Raw genomic sequence first — 19819 nt, 5'->3', positions numbered from 1 at the left:
ACCTCTGCAACAAGCCCCTTTGCTGGAGAGGCAGCCACAGCCCGGGCGAGAGCCCCCCAGCCAGGAGATCATCACCTTTGTCTGCCGGCCTGTTTTTACCCGGTAGACAGCTCTTTGGGAACCCCTGCCCGCCCTCCCACGGGCTCCAGGACATACAGGAGTGTGTGCAGATCCACGCACGCGTGCGTGAGCCTGCAGCGACAGGGTGGACTGTATTTGTGAATCCGCTTGAGACCAGCCAGTACTCACCTGAACTGCATCTTTTACATGCCTTAAAGTTGACTGTCCAAGCCACAAGAATGACCCTTACTGACCTTGTACAATACAATGTTTTTTAACCCTTTAGGTACCATAGACTTTGTATACGTTTCGTTCACTCCATATACTGTGAGGAAGGGGGAAGGGAAGGAGAGCAGAGCTAACGGCTGGGGGAAAACATCCTTTCTCAGGAAGGAACGGAGGGTAAGAAAGCCCCGTCGTTCCTCTACACCTGCACATGCAGCCTCACAGCACCCGCCCTGCCACCCCTGTCTGTCGCCACATGCTTTGCACTCCGAAATTTCCAAGTAGGAGAGTTGCCAAGGAGCCCTGGGAAGGTCATGGCTAGTTAGAAAGGGCGCACCAGCTTCCTCCAACCATGAGATTCCGTTATTTTTTGTACAGTCTACGTCTCTGGTACTTGAAGAGTTAAAACCCAGCTACTTCAAGAAGAAAAAGATACTTTACCTTTAGTTTAATGGATTTTACTTTGGTTATGATGCTCAGGAGGAGCCACCCTGACAGGGAGGTGGAGGGTGTTGTGCAGCAAGGTGTGCAATGCGGGGAGGGCTGCGGCATGCAGGCAAATGCTTGCCAGCTGAGCTGGGAGGGGGAGAGCACCCAACACCGCGGCAGGACGAAGGAGGTTTTTGCCGTTGCAGAGCCAAGATGCCATCGTGGTGTGAAACCGCCCAGCGAGAGACAGACAGAGAGCAGGGAGCTGGTTTCATCTGGCTGCGAGAGCATGCAGGCAGGCAGGCAGAGAGCGGAAGAGAAAAGAAAGAAGAGGCATGGAGCGGGCCAGGGAGGAGCTGAACGGAAAAGGAGCTGCAGAGGGAAGACACAAAAGCCTGTCCCGAGCCAGAAGGTCTGTGAGCCGAAGGATGTCGCCCGGACCGGGGAGAATTGACTCGTTCCTCCAACAGCCAGCCAGGAAAAAATGTTTCACCGTGTTCCAGGACACTGACAGCTCCCAGCTGATGTTCTCGAGAGCGTTAAATTAATGAAACTATCCCTATGAAAGCTGAGCTACACAGAAATGAACCAGGCCTCATTCTGGGCAGGTGCCAAGTTAGAAAAAGCCCCAAAGCCTTCCCCTTTCCCAGATCCCCTTCTCTTCACTCTTGAGGGAAAAATTTTCAGTGTCACTAAGCCCTACTGCCATCAGCTCCCACCCCCCTCTTCCAGCCTGTTTTTATTGAACCAGAAAGCCCAAATCCCAGACCCTCTTTTCCTCCCATCCCCACGAATCTCAGAGGGAAACTCGTTGTAAAACAGAAGCAGAGTGTGGGTAAGTTTGACACTTATTTTTCAGGTCCTTTCAGTTCATCTTCACCCACCCCACAGCGATGCTCCCTCTGACAGTACCATACTGGGATCAGAACCAGCAGATCTGCAGCAGAGTCAGGATAGGATTTTCTTTCGATACATAGAGAGAGTAAGAGAAAAAAATAAAAGGAAAAAAGGGGAAAAACATTTGAAGGAAAGACGAAAACAAAATATCTTTGAATGGACTGGAGGCCTGAGAAAGCCCCAGTAAGGAATTCTGTCTATGCAGAAAGAGAGTCCCCTTTCCTTCCTCTCCTGGGGGGGAGAGAAAGAGGAGAGAGACGGGGGAAATAGAGAGAGAGACAGCAGGACGTGACAATTAAAACGGAAAGATGGGGCAGGCGCCCAGCTGAGAGCCCGTTGCTCTCCCTTGTTAAGGACTCTGAGAGATGGGAGCAGGCGCTCGCTCTCCTCACACTGGTGACCAGAGCCATTTCTGAGTTAGTTCTGCTCCCGGCTACTCCAAACTGCAGCGGAGTGATTTAGTAGAGATGAGAGGAGACAGAAAACACAAAGAACAGCTGCCACAGCCACTCATGCAGTGAAAAAACACCTCATTTAAAAGCAAAGATCTGTGAAAAGCCCGGGTTGAAATATTGCCATCCAGGGTTATTGTCCCCAGGGCAACAGCGAAGGGAGACAATCCATTAAACTAAAACCAGCACATTTTGGTTGCATACGCTCCATCCTGGTGTCATTAATTTCCCCCCCTCCCCTGCCTCCACATGACTCCTTTCTCCCGCTCTGCCGGAGCCCAAACGGGACTGTTCGCGGGGCCAGCGGGCCTTCATCCCCACGGCTATGAAGTCGCTCTTGGAAAAGAGCATGAGGACTGCTTTCCCAAAAGCTGGTGGAAACCTTGGACTTTTGATTGATCGCCTTCCCTTCTCCTCTTCCTCCCGATTCCCCCGCTGCCTCCCTGCTCCGTTGCTTGTTGCCCCCCTTCCGGACCGCTGCTGCTCAGTTTCTGCCGGTGGACCGGCAAGCGGCTGCATGACGGTGGGGTGCCGTCCTCCCTGAGCATGCTCAGCACCAAGGGCCAGCGCGGCCCGTCAACGAGCTCTTCACTGGTCCCCATCCCATCAAGTGGATGGTGCTAACTGGCCTCCCACCCACCACCCCCTCCAGCATGCACCGGCCCCACTCTTCCTCCACATCTCAGCTATCTGGGGCAGCAAAGGGAGAAGGCAGCAGGTCCCAGGTGTCCCCCGCCACTGCCCGCCTCCCTGCAGAGGAACCCCAGACGGGTGAAACGCCGCAGCACCGCCACCGTCTGCCCCACAGCTCCGTACCCCTGTGCCCACCATCTCTGGCTCCCTGACTGTCTTCCCCTCAGAGAAGGGTGGGAAAAGGAGAGACACCTACTAGACTGCAAGGTGCGCTCTCTGACCTCCGGGGTGAAGGCCCCCAGGCCCAGAGCCGAGCGGGCAGCCAGCCGGAAGACATACTCAGTGTTGGGCTTCAGGCCTTCCAAAGTGAAGGAGGTCGTTGGCTCGAAGTTCTTCGGCACCTGAGGTGGGCGAGGGGGAAGAAAAAAATAAAACCAAACAAAAAGGAGCACAGGCGAGCCCTGCCCAGAGACACCTGCCCTACTCCCCGCTCTCAGCCACCTCGGGGAACGGAGGGTCGGGATGCTCCTCGGGGCCCCAACCCTTTGTGCTGTTCCTCTCCGCACTCACCTCTCTGCCGTGGTCTCCTTCCTTATAGAGGAGCTCATACTTCACTATGATCTCCTGGCGGGGAGGGCTCCATGACAACACGATGCTCGTCTCCGTCTTGGCTTCTGCTCGGAAGTTCATCGGCTGCCCAGGAACTGACACAGAGAAGGAGCCAATGGGGCAGAGGAGGCAAGATGAGAGATGGGAGAAACCACATTAATTTGGTGAATTAGAAGACTTGTGCCCTGTTTTCTTCAAAGCCTGTGTGTGAAAAGCATGTCAGCAGCAAAATGCCACCCTGCAGAGCGGGCAGACCCTTCCTTTAAAGCAGCGGAGGGTTAAATCCCACTGCAGGACTCGAGCACATCCAAAGCTGCTGGAGATGGAAGAGCCCTACTGGATCATATGCCTCTTTTTTGGCAGTGCAGGATACAGCCCTTCCCACCAATCCCCAGTATTAAAAGATTCTGGAAGTGGGAAGCCCATGAGCAGCCCCGTTGAGGACACAGGGTTTCCTCAGCAGCACCCTACGCCATAAGCAGAGCACCCGAAAGCATGCTGGGTGACAACCTGCGATAAACCACCTTTTTTTCTCAGCTCAACACATCTGCTGTGACAAGTAGGGCTTTGGTCTGCTCCCCTTTTAGAAGAAGGCAAAATAAGGCTCATTCCCACTCATGTCTGAGAAGGTAGTTTCTGGGTACTTTGAGAAGAGTTAAGCTTCACCATTGCCTGGGCAGCGAGTATTTTTAGGTCTATTAAAGACATTTAGAAACTGGAAGCAATAAGATACCTCACTTTGAAACACGGCACAGCAGAAATGGATTCTCTTTGCATAATTGCTTGCCTCACCCATTTAAGCAACAACCTTTCCGAGAAAAAACAGGTCAGAAATCCCGCACCAGGCCCTCTGGCTCCAGCCACTGGACCGAGCTTCCTCATGGGAAATGATTTCTATTTTAACCATATCAAACCAACAAAGAAATAAATGCTCTGGTGACACGGCAGCCACAGCTGGATAATGCTATAAGCCAACACCTCTCCCTCCCGCAGCCCAGTGCATCAAAGGTAGTGACGCAGGGGCTCACCTCCTTGCTGCGTCTTAACCTGGATGGGGTCGGACAGAGGCCCGTCTCCCACGGAGGTGAAGGCCAGGACCCGGACTGTGTAGGTTTCGTCCTCGAGAAGGCTGCCCACCGTGGTCAGGAGGCTGTCGTCCACGTTGTGCTTCTGCCAGTTGCTGACAGGTTGGTCGGGCTCCATGGTATAATACACACGATAGCCACGGATCTGCCCGTTGGGCTCCACCGGTTCCTCCCACTGGATGATCATGGTGGTGCTGCTCAGCATTCGTCCCTGCACATTACGGGGGGCACTGGCAGGAGCTTGTTCCCCAGTGCGAGTAACCACTGACTCGCTGGGAGGCCCTTGCCCGATGCTGTTGACTGCAGAGACCCAGATCTCATACTCAGAGTTGGGGCTGAGGCCCCCAATGCTGTAGCGTGTGGTGGTGATGTCCTCTTTGATCTGATACGGTCCATCTTGGCTTTTAGACTTGTATTCAATGACATAGTAGGACACAGGGTCTGGATTTCCAGAGTCCCAGGTGATGGTGATACTTGTTGCTGTCGTCTCTGTCACCACCGGCGTCCCAGGAGCCTTGGGGAGTGCTGAGAATCAGGAAGAACAGACATTTTAAAAAAACCCACATATGCTGAAATGGTGCCTAATTGGGCTAGTTAGGGCTGCAGGAGCCAGAGGCACAGTACCAATCACAGTGCGGCAGTTCAGTAAAGTGCTGCTGAAATATTATGAACCTAGTTATCCACTCTATTATCCTCCTTAAACTGCTCCATCAAAAGGAAAGTGTTCAGCTAAACATCTGGAATCATTAGCACAGATTTCAGCTGCACATCCGCCGGCTCACGCGGCAGTAAGAAAAAAGCAGTTTCGCAGAAGCTCCTTCCGAGCACGTAATCAGATCTTCTGAAACGGCGCTGGCAGCCCGGCTCCGGCACTGCCGAAGCTCTCCGTGCTTAGCGTGCAGGTAACAGTATAGTGCAGACTGCGCTCTCCAGAACTAGAAAACTACAAATACTTGGAGTGCTTCCTCTCAAGACGCAAACGTGTTCATACTCATCTCCCCTGTCCCTCACCCAGAAGACTGCCTTTGGAGCCTGCTGGAGACCGCCCGCTCCATGTCAGACACCGCTAACAGCAAGCTGTACGTGTTCTCCTCGCTCCACGCTCTAGACCCTTTCCAACCCTATTCTCTAGACCTGAGCACCTCTACAGCTCTAACTTCTCCTTTCATCTTCTGCCTGGGAAAGACTGCAGATGCTTACACGCAGGAACATAAGGGGGAATAGAATGCAAATAAAATGACAAAAGGCAGAAGGTACCAGTAGGGCGAGATTCCCCATCGGAGGAGACAGGATAGTTGGAAGTAGAAGCAATGTATCTTACACAGCAGCTTTTTAAATTGATAGTATAAGACAGGGAAAAAGGAGAAGGAAGAAAATATTCAGCACAATAAAGAACGCCTCAGTCCAGCCTCAGGCATCCTTCTAACACATGAGCCCACTCCCTGTGCAAAAGCTCAGGATGAGTGTCATGTCCAGATTCACCAGTCCCTACTCGTTTCTATTGCCAGACCTTTCTTAGTTGGACGCACTGATACAACAGGATTGGTTTTCTTTAGCCCTCCCCTTCTCCAAAGTATTTCTCCTCCTCTCCCCCACCCACCCCACTCCTTTCCCACCCCCTCTCCCCCCGGACCCCTCGTGGGCAACGCCGTCACTCAGAGCAGACACCAGCTCATACAGAGAGCTCTACACTCACCCAACCACAGGGGCATCCCGCTTGGGTTTTAATACTCCCCTGCTGAGGACAGAATAGATTGAAGATTGCACCCGTGCTCCTCTTGGGAATTTCTAGCTGGAAGCTGGGGTTATTCCCCCTCTTGCTGAGGCAACAACGGCCACTAAGATGCTGGAACTAGGGTCTACTGCAAGGGCACACATGCCAGAGATCCTCAGGGCCTTGGCTGAATCTCTAACCTTGGAACAGGATGGCATGCAGGCTTCACGCCACCCAAGGCTCCTTGCGAACTGCCCAGCCAGCCTCACATCCCAGGACAGAAACATGCATGCAGGGGGCGGAATCGCAGTTCCTTTCATAACAAACAGCTCAGTTGTCCTAAAGCCAGGAAAGATCTCAAGCCACCAGCTTCCCCTTCGCTGTGGATTTCCTTGTGCGTGGGATCCCCAAAGACGCATGCACAGATCCCAGCACGTGGCACTCGCCGTGCACGAGTTTGTCTTCCTGCTCATGCTCACATACCTACGCATGTACATCCAGGCTGGGCACAACACGGACTTACACACATGCAGTCAGGCACCACATGCCCATACAGCCACGTTGCTCCTTCTCCCGTGCACACACACTCATGCACGACTACCTTTTTACATGCATAATTGTGTCCCCACGCTCCTCACGTGCAGATCAGTCACGGGTTCACCCCATGCAGACACACAGAGACACAAGCAGGAACAGGTACCCACAGTCGCACAGTGACATCCCCACTCATGCACCGGTGACGGCTGACAGACACGACCACGTTTCCACAAGCGCTCACATGCACAAACGTGACACGTGCCCACATTTGCTTTGCACACATGCTCAGACGCGCTGTTGCTGCGCGTACAACACGTGCCTTGCGCATATATACACCCGTGCAGCAGCTCACACGCTTGTGCATGCGCGCCCCTACAAACATGCACATCGGGGAACCCACGCACTCGCTCACGCAGGCGTGCTCACACTCTCTTACATTTCACCGTGATCTGAGCAACGGCTTCTATGACTCCCAGACTGGACATGGCCACACACGTGTAGTTGGCTGAGTCCTTGACATCCGTGAGCTCCAAGACATTGCGGCCCACAGGCATGTCATCTTCAGGCGTCAGGTCCTCTGCTCCCTGCATCCACTTGACGTATGGCATGGGCGAACCCACGGCCACGCAGGTGATGTTGACGTTGCCACCGGGCATGATTTCATGGCTGACGGGTAAGATGGAGAAGCGAGGGGCCACACGGCGAACTGTGGACGAGACGCACAGAGGTAACAAAAAAAACAAAACAAAAAAACAAAACAAAACAGAAAAGAAAGAAAGAAAGAAAGAAAGAAAAGAAAAGAAGGGAGAAAAAGAAAAAAGAGCAAAAGATAATTTAAATATAGATGGGGTTTGTCATCATTTATTTTCTTCCTTCATTAAGAACAAAACAAAAAACAAATAAATTAAAAAATCAAAAACCAAAACCAAAAAAATTAAACTCCAAATAAATTTTTACTTCACAAACAATATATAGAATATAGACATAAAAGCGATATTTCATAGCAACAGGGTTCCATTGATCAAGATTAGACCCATCACAGCACAGATAAATACACAAAAATTTATTAGCAATTTCTCATCTTTACTGGCAAGAGCTGGCATGGCGAGCGTCGAAAAATCTCCTCCACAGCCGCTGGGGCCCCCAGCTCCCCGCTCCGCGCCCCGGGAAACCTGCTCCTCCCCTTTTCCAGTGGAGTCCCACTCCCGTATCACCTTCTCCCATGGCAAAACGCAACAACCCCTCCACCGCCACGGCCTGAAATGGTCCAGGTGCCTCCTCCATCTCCGGAGAGGGGCCCTCTCCCAGCGGCCGCTCCGCGCCCGAGGGATGCTGCAGAGGTGGGGCGGTGGCGAGGAGAAGGCTGGGATGGAGAGGGAAACTTCTCAGGATTTTTGCCTTGTTGGACCCCGAGAATTCAACAAAGAGAGAAGTATCACATCCCCAAACGCCAGAGAGACGCCACTTGAAAAGTAAAGAGGCAAAAATATAAAAAAGGAAGGAGAGGGAGTCCCCGGAGCGGGACAGAATTTAGTTAGTGTCTGCGTGTGAGAGCCGTCCAGGGGGAGGCAGTCCCCCTGGAGCGAGAAAGAGGAAAGAGTGTGGAAAAGATGAGAAACTTTAATGAAATTTTTGTGGTTTTCGGGTATAGAAACCCTAACAAAGCCTCTTTAAGATCTGACACGGTTCCATCGATAGATGCAGCTCTCAGAGTCACAAACATCATGCAAAATAGGTAAAAAAGAGAGAGAGAAAAAGATAGAAAGAGAGAGGAAAATGCAGAGAGAGATAATTTATGGGCGGCTAGCAAATGCCCACATGGATACTGAATAGAAAGAGAGCGACAGAGAAAGAAAGGAAGACAAGGAGAAGGAGAACAAGGAGGGGAAGGGAGAAAGAAGAGAGAGAAAGAGAGGGAGGGGAGGGGGAAACCCACTTTAATGCTGCATACTTTTTCTAGCTGATGTGACCCAATGTGGTGGCTCACATTGTCACATCTCAGCCCTGGCGGAATAATAAATAGAATAGAATTAATAAGAAAAACAAGGTAATGAAACTTTAACGTTGAGAAAACAGTGACATGTTCTGTGCATCTCCTTAGCAGAGAGGTGGATGCAGCTTCCAGACCTTACACGATAAGAACATGGACGCAAAGGGGAGGGTGCGGTTTCCTTGGCTCCATTTTCTGAACTAACTGGGCGGGCTGGCCGCGGTGGGCGCTCTTCCTTAGGGGTGAAAGCAGGAGAACGGACAAAGGAGAAAGGTAAGTGGACGAGAGGGGCCCTAGGGAGGAAGCTGAGGGCAGAGTCCCATCCCGCAAGCACAGACAAAAGGATACAGCCCCTGAGAAGTCACGGGCGCAGCAGCCTAAGGAGAAAAGGAGTGCGGGATTCCTCCAGCTTCAGAGACAGCCATGCAGCAAACTCCCCCCAGGTGGGGCGAGCGAGGGGGCAGGAGCGTTAGGAGCCTGAAAAATATCTGTCCCTGCTGTCCTATTCCCAGGTAACCCCTCTGAACAACCTCTCCAAAAAATCAGTAGCAACTGCATCCATGCAAAAGCAATGCAAAGGACATCAGAGCTTAGCTTCAGATGTCCCCCGGACCTGATGTCCTGGGTTTTTCTAGTATTTAGCTTCCAGCCCACTTCCCTGGCTGCCGCTCAACATCACAGCTCTTTTCAGACAGGAAGCGCGCTGCCAGGAGAGGCAGTGGCTGTTTTCCATTTAGTGGGGCTTTGGTTGAACAAAAGCCAAAGCTAGCCTGTGCCTCCTCCTGCAAGCTGACAAGGAGATGTCTTCATAGAAAGGTGCGCTCTCCCCATCGTGCTATCAGATCCCTTTCTGCGCGGTTACCAGTACCCAGGAACCAGTAGCGAGAGGCAAGGAAGAGAAGACTTCCAGATGTGCAGCGTCAGGAGCTCAGAGATGTCAGAGGAGAATTCCCGCATGCGGGGGTTTGCGAAGAGAATGGATGGCATGCCCTCACCTCCGACGCAGCTGGGGAAAGGAGTGGAGTGTGGAAGGACAGACTGCAAACTCACCTGGACACTAACCCTAGAAGATGCCTTTCTGCATAGAGAAAGGCGTAAGGGGAGTACCACGGTATTTGCACAACCTCAGGCACCAGCACTGGCCCAAGAGAGCAGGCAACGTGCTCCTTGCTCCCTCCTGTCACACCGCTACGGAAGACGTTTAGCCCTAGACGTGAGGGTACGTCCCCGCTGCCTACTCCATCCTTCTTTCCACTGTCTGCTTCAGGAGGTACCACACTTCAGAAAATGGAGCCATGTGAAGACCACCCCGGTCACAATCTGAGACAAGATGGAGAGAACTTGAAAAGAAACAAGTGGGGTCAACATGCAGAGAGATCTGGGGTGGGGATGACTCTTTTGAGGAGGGGCTGATATGTAACCTTCTGGAGAGGGGAGGCAAGGTGGGAAGAGGTGAGGAGAAATGGGGAGACATATGCCGGACAAGATCCGGTCAGCAAACAGCATCAACAGCAACAAACAACGGCAGGTGGGATGCAAACACTGAGTTGTCATGGAAACAGAACAAGACAATTCAAACCGAGGCTAATCACAAAGAAATAAAACCAAACTAAAAGAGAAAGAAGAAAAGAAAAAGAAATTTAAAAAAAAAAAAAAAGGAAGAACAAACCAGAATCGAATAACTAAAAAGCATCATTTGATGTATGGTGGAGCGCTGAGAATCGGAGTCTGAAGGGAACAGACTGCTGCCGTCTGCGTGGTTTCGGGCAGGGAAGGGAGGAGAGCCACTCACAAAACACAAGCCGGGGGCGCCGGAGCCGGAGCCGTGCCCAGCACGCCCGCCAGCAACTGCGAAGCAATTCTCCCCACCCTCCTCGCAGCACCCAGGGGTTCAGGGCAGCTTCGCGGGGTCTCAGGGCAGCATTCCTTTTCAGCTGTTTTAATGGCATTTGTCCCACTTGACTAATGGGAAGCAACCAGCACATCTGGATTCTGGACGCCAGCCCAAAACGACGCGCGTTCTGCGCAAAGGGAGAATGTGGCTCGGGGTTAGCGGCAGGCCAACGCACGGCCAACACAGGCAATCACCCTTCTGTTGTGCATCCTGGTTTAAAAAAAGCTACACACTCCCGTGTGTGCACAAATACACAAACATCCACACACCAGTCTAGGACGTGAAAACAACTCCCACATTAAATGCTGGAGACCTCCGAGAGTCCCTAGATACATCCCTGCAACGGCTCAGGGCTGTGACAGCCGCATTTACTGTAACGGGCAATACTGATAGGGCTCGTCTCTGGATACCAAGAACCATCACGCTGCTGTTTATTTTAATTGCTATACCACTCTGATGTGGCTGTTGACATGAGATTTGTCAAGCTGAGAATCTCTGGGTCAGCGTTTAGGTCAGGGCCTAGGAGGAGGAGAGCAGTGGTGGGAAGAAAGCTTGAAGTGCAGCCAGAGATTGGATCAAGAACAATTTCAGCTCTGGGTCCAGCTGGGTGTCACACACAGCAGCCGAAAGAGTGAAATTTTACACGTGAAAAAATGCGGTGAAGAGATTCCTTCCATTTTGCTACCAAACCCATTCGAAGGACCGGAAAGAAGAACTGCCCTCTCTGGAAAGGAACTGTTGGGATGGGGCAGTCAGGGTGCTACTTTATAGCCACTTATCTAATACTTTTACCAATTTCTGGTTTCAAGAAGCACCTTCCCCGAGTTTCAGGGATGTTGGTTTCCATGACAGCTTTGTCAGACCTGTGTTACGAAGCCAACCTTGCATGCATACGCAGACGCGCGTGCTCCATGTGCATGTGCAGCATCTCCCGACATACGCACACAAGCAGGCACGCACAAACACGCATTTTCAACGGCCAAAAAAAACTCTCAGGAGCTTTTTTCAAACAAGGATACAGCCTGTTACTAAAGAACCAGATTTTAGAACTGGAGCTGGACATCTGTGATGCAGGTCAAATTACTTCAAGGCAGAGAAGCCATTTCTGAGGCGTAGAAAGATTTAAGTGCAGTTAGTTATGAGTCTGTTCGGTATTGTCTGTTGTCTGTATTTCACATGGGCAAATTCTGCTCAACATAACTTTCATTAGAAACTGTACAGATCCATAACTTTTCACACCCTCATAAAGCCAATTGGTTTTGTTGCCGAGAGGTTAACCCAGTTTGTGTTCTGTGAGTGGCATTTTCGGTGCATTATTCTTTCCAACAAGAAGGTACCAATCGACATCGCTAAGGTTCCCCACCACCACCACTCAGTTAAAAAGAGAGCTGGGGTCCGCAAGGTGAGAGATGTCTTTGAAAGAGACAGATTTACAGACCTGACCGGAAGAGACACTGGGAGATCCAGGGTTTACTTTTGCAACACCAGAATCCATCCTTAAAATGTGTTCCCAGGACGCTGCTAGTGAGAGAAATCTGAGGACCAACCAACCAGTTTGCGCTGAGGAAACCCACCGGTTCCACTTTTTAAGCCCCTTCCAGATTAGCTCAGGGAGAAACATGTTGGAGGAGGAGCGAGGTGGGGAAAGGAGAGCGTGCTAGACAAGAACCCGTCACTTCAAACCCCGATTCACATTAAACCAACTAAAAGATAAACATATGTCATATCTTAAAGGAGAAATTAATTGAAAAAGGGAACAAAAGAAAGTGAAGTGACTGGTTGAAAGCACCAAACAAAACCAAATGGTATTAAACATTTTGACACTCAGCAAGCTGCTGCTCCAAATGAGGTGAGAAGGCGGACATTATTGGCCATTTTGGTGAGACAGGAGTCATTCCGTCTTGCTCCAAAATGAGGAGGGGGTAGGGGAAAGGGTGCCAAAATAATGTGCAGCCTCTACGTTATTAGTGAAGCTTAGATTACACCTGTCCTCCCCTCCCAAAAGGTGGTCCGTCCCTGCCCCTGTGCTGTCCGTGCAGCCGTCTCTGCCTTCTCCCTCTCCCATTCCAATTGCAAGTTCATTCCGCTGGGGCGAGACGCTGTTCGGGTTCGGATTTCCGACCTCCGTCCCTCCAGAGGACGAGATACTTCCCTCCTCAGGCCCATCTCCTTCCTAATTTCCTTCACGGTAAATAAAAATAAGTAAGTAAATAGGTAGATAAATAAAGGATGAGACCAAGGCTTGGATTTGGTCTGGAGGAAATCCATTACCTTCCCAATCATTGTTACTTTTCCACTTAAAAAACCACATTAGTTGAGTGACAGGTTGGTCGAACATCTCTGGTCTTTCGTAGTTCTTTTGTTTTCTGTTGCTTTTTACAGGATTGAATACAAAATAATCTGAACCCAATTGTTTTTCAAGCAGCTCTGTAACATTAAACACAGGCTTTACTATTTTATTTTGATTTTAATTTGACAAGGTGTAATCTAATTTTTTCCCCTAAAACAAAGAGAACAGCGATGCAAAAGGTGTAAGAGACACAGGCAGGCAGAGATTTCGAGATCAGTACAGCACAGTGTTCCTGCAAAGTGCCCTCTATAGAGAGATATACATATATATATACATATATATATAGTTTTGGGTTTTTTTGTTTTGATTTGTTTTTGGGGGAGTGGCTTTTTGTATCCATTTCCATTTCCTGATACCCTTGAGAAATCCTTCTGCAGAAACACAGCAAAGTTGTTTGTTCGCTTTGTTTGGTTTTGAACTAGAATTTCAGAGCTGAGGACACCCCAAACAGGGACAGGGCGCTCCCCCACCCGTGGAAGTGCTAACGTAACGCTGAAGACCCGTCACAGAACCCTTTCCCTAAACCCCAGCGCCAGCGAACGGCACGGCAGGGGCAGCCGTACCAACCAGCGGCGGTTCTGCCTCCCTCCTTTTCCAGTAAAGAATTTATCAACCCTAGTCTAAAAAGGTATTAAAATTCCTACGTTTTAAAATATCAATGATTGTTTTGACCTCGTGGCTATTTGTTAGATCTACAGTGCAAGTGAAATTATTTCCTTCTAACCTCTAAGTGGCATTGAAAGCGAAAAGCTTAGCAACCGTTCCACTTGTCTATTGAGGGCCGGGCTGAGCAACCAGCAGCTCTGGTTTAATGGCCAAATTACATGAGCCAAACTTAACCCAGGAGCAGACTATGGGCTAAATTATTTGTTAAATTAGTCATATTTTAATAGATTTTGAAGCTTTATTTCCTGAGGTCCTATTCACACCATTTCTGCGTTTTCTATGGGATTTATTTTAATTGATTTCCACTAGTTTTGCTATTACGTGTTTAGCTCTGGCTTGTTTTCATCTTCGGTCTCTCAATGAGTTGAGGTTTTCCGGAGAGCCTTGAAAAAAATATCGGAAACGTTCTCAGCAGGACCCGGGCTGCAGACCCCGATTCTGGGCGACCAAGCGCCGTCCTCGACTCCCGCAGCAGAAGCGGCGAGGCCTCAGCAGGCACAGCGAGCGCCCCGCGCTGCTCGAAACGCCCGCTGAACCGTTTGAAACTCCCCGTGCTTGAAAAGAGCAGAGCGACAAGAAGCTGGAGCGGAGGGGAAAACAGATTATCCCTGCGGCACCGCAACTGCTACCTTTTGTACCTCCTGACAGGACACCACTGTGTGAAATAGGGGAACATTTTTAATTCTGGTAAATTCAACCGTGACAATTTGTCCTGTACCAACAGCAGCAGCTCTGCATACCCGGAGGTTGCTAAAGCACAGCCCACACGGCTCTGCCACGCATTGTTCCCTCTTCCTCTCCTTTTGTAACACGGGAGAGCGTGCCGAGACGCTCAGCCCTCACGCACGGTGCGCTACCTGGAGCCGAGCAGCTGGGATCAGAACACAGCAATCGAGGTGGAAGTCTGAAGGTTTCAAAATTAAGAGGAGAGCTACAAAGTGCTCCGCTTCAAGGGGGTAAAACAGCCGTGGCTGTAGATCCTGGACAAGCAGAGAGATGTCCTCTCAGGGGCAAAGCCTGGACCCTGCGCGTGTTGACTCACTGGTGCTTTGGAGGAGAACACCCTCAGGTATGAGAGATTCAACCTGTTTTTATCCACCAAAGGGCAACAAGCATCTCAACCCTCTGGGGCAAGATTCAAAGCCTCTTAACAAGGGCGAAAATGGTTCCCTTCCATCCTAGCTGAAAGAAGCCGTGCAGCTCTCTGCATGGGCGCCGTACACAGACATCCGCTTTCTGATTAGCTGTGAGAGCTGCCGGGCTCTCCCACCGCCTCCCTGCGCTACGCCAGTCCCCATCGCTGTGCGAGGAGAGGCACGGAGCTCCCCGACACCCCCACGGGGACAGACACCTCTTCATACACAGGGCTTCGATCCGCCCTTGCCTGCAATCACTCCGGCCGAGCAGTTTGATAGTATTTGCATCCCTAGGGATACAGAGAAGCATCCAAGGAGGCTTCTGAAAGCCAGGAGAGTTGTACAGTTCCCCTAAAATCAGCATCCCCACCTTAAGGTGCCCACTAGAACTGTGTCCTTCTGCTGACTACAGGTGAAATCTGGACAATCGGCTTAGACCAGAAACTTTCATACACCCTGGCTGGCGGCAGAGTTCCTCTCGCCTACTTCTGATCTGCTTTTGTGGGTCTCCGTGAAGATGCTTCTCCATCTTGACCTCCAAAATTCCCTGTTAGCAGACTCTCCTTAATTTTGGACCGTGGCACGATCTGATCTGCAGTAATACACAAGGCAAACCCTTAACCAATCATTTCAAGACCATGCCCATAACTTTGAGCAAACCATGTGAGCTCTTTTAGCCAGGCATCAAGTCTCTGTTTGCTCGCCCAGTGTCATTCCAGCCTATCATGGCTATAGCCAATTTAGCTTTAGTTTATTGTTGTTGATATTATAATTATTTTTATTGGCTCTTAAGGAAGCATGTAATCTTTAAACCTTCTCAGATCACGCAAGATTCTAGCAGCAGCAGCGCAGTTTGGACATGTTAGAAATACTTTATAAAAGATAAAATAAACAAATTAAAAAATGGTATATAAATCCCTTTTTAATTGCACCTAAATCCTGAAACTCAAACTCCTATTCACGAAGGAAAATCCTGTAATTAGTAGTGATTATCACCTTTTAGTCCTAGGCAGGAGGGAGGTGGGATGGGAACACCTCATTTCAAACACTATTCCTTCTCTCTTGCTCTTTTTAAATAGAACAAACCTTTTTTTTCCTCTTTTTTTTTTCCTTTTTCTTTTTCTTTAAATAGAGCACTGGGGCCTGGGGATGTCTTTTGGCTATTGTTGGCATCAAAGTTAGAAGAGCCACAGCTGGCTGCCTCAGAAAGACATTATCAACAGTGCAGCATTTCGGAGTGGTACCCTTGTATCTACGGGGAGAGGGGAGGGGAGGGGAGAATACCAGCACTGAGGGTCCGAGCACTGAAATCTCAGCATTTTAAGAAAAAGAGAAAGACAGACAGAGAGAAAGAGAGAGATAGAGAAAGAGAGAGACAGATACTGTGTCAATACTGCACTGGATTTCTCAAAATTCACACAGCTTTAATACCTGTACACTAGGAAAGCCACTCCTTTGGTAGATTATTGAGAAGTGAGGACTGATGGGCAGAGGGAAATGCATCAACAGGGAAAGGAAGGGCATTCAATTCTGCAAAGGGCAAAAGCACCAAGCACCAATAGTACGACTAGACACCGCAAAACCCCCACCTGTTTACTATCCCATGTGGTTCACCCGCTCAGGATGCACACATGGGAGGCAACAGAAGCTTCATGGGGATAAACAGGGAGATGAGAAGAGGGAAAAGAGGCATCTTCAGCTAGAATGTAATTTGTCAGATTTCTTGCTGCTGTTTACAACAGAGATGCAGCTGCCAGATGTGTCCCAGCAGCCTCTCTCAGTGTCTACCACTGCTGAATTTCTCTTTCCACGCTCCTTAGAAAGGAGGGCTCTACCTTCTCTGGACCTGGCTGGTTCGCAAGGTGCCCGCAGCCAGGCAGTAATGGGTCAACGATAGGGAAGAAAGCGGGTAAACGGGGAGAGGCAGAGCAGTGAGATCCAGCTAAGCTTCTGCCGAAGGCAGCTGGCTGGCTGCCCTTCGCCTCCGACACTGCAAGGACGGGGCATCACCCTCCTCCAAGGGAACCGCCAAGCTCCGCTGATGGGACCAGGCACTGCCTGATGCTGGGGCTCTCCACGCACACGTGGGTGCTCAAGGAAAGGCAACTGCGTGCGATTCAGTAACACAGCAGGAAGCTTTCTGCCCCTACCCATCCTGGGCTGACAGCAGCTTAGCTCCTGTACGCAGCGTCTTACTGGAGGGGAATGGCTGGTTACCGGTGAGCGAGTTCCGTATGGCTGGGGAAGCCCTTCGGAGCAGGGATCAGGGTTTTTCTTTGCGTGCAGGATGTGGAACAAGAGCCACACCTCCAAGAAATACCTAAGTAATAACGTCATCCAGGGTCTGCTCTAACTTTTGAAACGACACCCTGGCTTCTCACCATCTTTTCCACTTCCCAGATCCCTCCCTCCCCCCAAAACAAAGGCTTGTCCCAAATAGCAGGGCTTCCATGGACAGGCGTTAGAGCTGTGTGACTCCTTTCCTCCTGGAGGGATTGAGGAGTTCAGTTACCACCGGGTGGGCAGGAACACTGGCTTCTCACAATGCGTTTGGAATAAACTACAGCACAGCATAACCAATCGAAACTGAAACAGGAAATCAAGAGAAAGCAAAAAATCCAACGGAACAAAATATTGAGAAAAGAAGAGTAAGTCCACTTCAAATAAACCAGAATTGTAAAAAAAAGAAAAAAACCAAACCGAAACTATACATATTTATATAGAGAAAAAATAATTCGTAATTAATTTAAAAAGTGGCATGCAAAGAAGATTGTTACATTCTCCTATCATGCATCAGGCCCAATGTCCAAACGGCAAGGTAACCATGACGACAAAAAAGTGCAAGAACTCAGCAACATTACCAAAGGATGCATAGAGAGGCCCACAATGCAACTCAACTCATCTCTGCGAGACCCGGGAACGGGCGGGTCTCGCTCATCTTAAAGATTCCTTGCTTTTCTCTTTTTTTTTTTTTTTTTAATAATTTTTTTTTCATTTTTTTTCTCTTAAGAATGTAAAAATGTGGGTAAAGAAAGTAAAAAAGAAAAAAACCACACCAACCTTCTCGTAGCTCTGAGGGATGTTAAGGGGGTTTGATGCGGAACACAATGACATGAGGAGAAGAGAAAAATAGGGGAAACACAGAGAGAGTAAAAAAAGGCCTTCTCAAGGCTGTCAGCTGCAAATTGATTGTTTTTTTTTTTTTTTCTTTTTTCTCTTAACCAAAATAAAAAGAAAGGAAAAAAAAATGAAGATAGTAACGACCCTCTTTCCTGCCTTCCTCACTCTCCCCCTCCCGTCCAGCTAGGTACCTTTTGTTTAAGGCCAACCAAGCTCTGTACAGAGGTCAGGCCGTGAGCAATCCTGACTCGGGGCCAGCACCCGCCGGGGGGGCCAACCCCAGGAAGGAGTGCTTCTTCCAGTCCGTCTGCTCTTTAGAGAAGGGGGAGCGGAATCTGCACCAGGCGGAGAAGACCCCGGTACAAAGGAGATCCCCAAGCTGGAAATCCGCTCGCCCAGCCCCTGCTCCCACCAGCCCCGCACCCGGCCCTGCTTGCGCTAACTCCACAACGGGACCGAATAAGGAAAAAGAAACGATTAGAAGAAGAAAAGAAAAGCAAAACAAAACCAAAACATTTCCTTGCAATGTTAAAACTTACAACTCCTATCCCAGGTGCTATAGAGACAAGCATGTTATGGGAGAAACAAGTCAATTGGAAACACAAGAGTGTTCAAGACTCTTTTAAAACAAAAAACGGGAAGAAAAATGTGCATGAACTTTCCCTCCCACCAAAGCAAATCCATTTCAGAAATTCGTTACCTTTCCACGATATTAACACACAAGAAACAAGGAATTAAACAGCATGAAAAACACCCAAACCACAGGCCGAGCTTGCTTACACGGTGTTTTCTGCACTCTCTCGGCCGGCTAACGCTGGCTCTGTTTTTCAGGCAGGCTGAGGCACACACAGGCTAACGGGGATAGAAAGAGGGCTATCTATCCACCTGGAGCCCACCCTGATCCAGGTGCGGAGACAAGCAACCCCACGGTTACAACCTTTGTCTCCTGGGTAGTTTCCGAGTGGCCAGAAAGGTAGAGGAAATTTATAAATAAAAGACTAATGAAAAATCCCCACATTTTTTTCCTGTTTCTTTTTTTTTTTTTTTTTTTAAAAAAAAAAAAAAAAGAACCCAAAATGTTCCAGCTAAGCTGTCTGCGAAGGATTTAGCCCTGAATTAGTACCAGATTTACGTTCCCAAAAGCAGAATTTCGGGGCCCAGGTGACAGGGCAAATTTCAAACGCAATTTTCCAGCTGGCCACAAAAGGCTATTTAAAAATTTAGCTTGGAAACATTAAATTATTAAAAGCCTTCTCTCCATGTGCATGTGATTTAGTGAGCGTGAGACACGAGAGAGAGAGAAAGAGAGAGAGAAAGGAGTGCACACAGGAGCATGGCTCTGCATTTGACTGCAGAATTAACGTGAGTGTAGGTGGGAGGCGCTTCCTCTGTCGATGGGATGGAAATGGGAACAGTTTGCTGGGATGTAACTTTTCTGTTTTCCTCCCAATGGTATTTTTCTTTTTTTTTTTTTTTTAAAAAAAGCGAGAGGGACCAGCCCTGCTCTCTCATTACCAAAAGGGTTTGGCTGTGGAAAGATATTAAACCAAAGCTACACACAAAATATTACAGGTCAGAGAGATTAAAATGAGATAACAAAGCAAGCAGAAAGGCCATTGCCCTACTGGTGTGAGAACATCGAGGGGGCATCAAGCAGAAGCCAATCCCCCTGTCATCTGCTCCCCAGGCTACATGGGTGAAGGAGTCTGAGACTGCAGCAGAGACGTCTGCTGGCCGTCTCCAGCTTTCTGGGAGCCTGTGCCCACGGCCAGCATTCACGCCCAAGGAACCAGTGACAAATTACTGCTGGCAAAGGGAAAACCAGCTGGGACTCAGGCGAGAAGTGAGAACGCACCCTCCTGTTGCAATCTGCTAAGATCCGGGGGACGGAGAGCTCAGTGGAGGGGGCTGAGAGGGTCCTCCCCTCCTCTCACACCCACACCAGTAGAACTGAAACCTTCCCGCTCTGGAGAGCGGGGATCCTTTGGGAGAAACTGGGACTACGGCCTCTTTGCAGCCAGA

The 19819-nt window shown here is 49.7% G+C and overlaps 1 protein-coding gene across 1 annotated transcript in view; it reads right to left on the bottom strand.

The window, feature by feature from the left end:
* The window catches only part of PTPRS (protein tyrosine phosphatase, receptor type, S), a 98049-nt gene that overhangs the window by 39370 nt on the left and 38860 nt on the right, over positions 1-19819 (bottom strand). The window contains 4 exon segments of the mRNA XM_009895180.1: positions 2953-3097; positions 3267-3400; positions 4334-4915; positions 7078-7347. Of these exon segments, the coding sequence (XP_009893482.1) occupies positions 2953-3097; positions 3267-3400; positions 4334-4915; positions 7078-7347 (1131 nt within the window).

Source organism: Charadrius vociferus, unplaced genomic scaffold (genome assembly GCF_000708025.1).
Source record: "Charadrius vociferus isolate BGI_N301 unplaced genomic scaffold, ASM70802v2 scaffold291, whole genome shotgun sequence".
Classification (NCBI taxonomy): domain Eukaryota; kingdom Metazoa; phylum Chordata; class Aves; order Charadriiformes; family Charadriidae; genus Charadrius; species Charadrius vociferus.
Note: the sequence above shows the minus strand (reverse complement) of the source record. Positions and strands in the feature narration are given on the sequence as shown.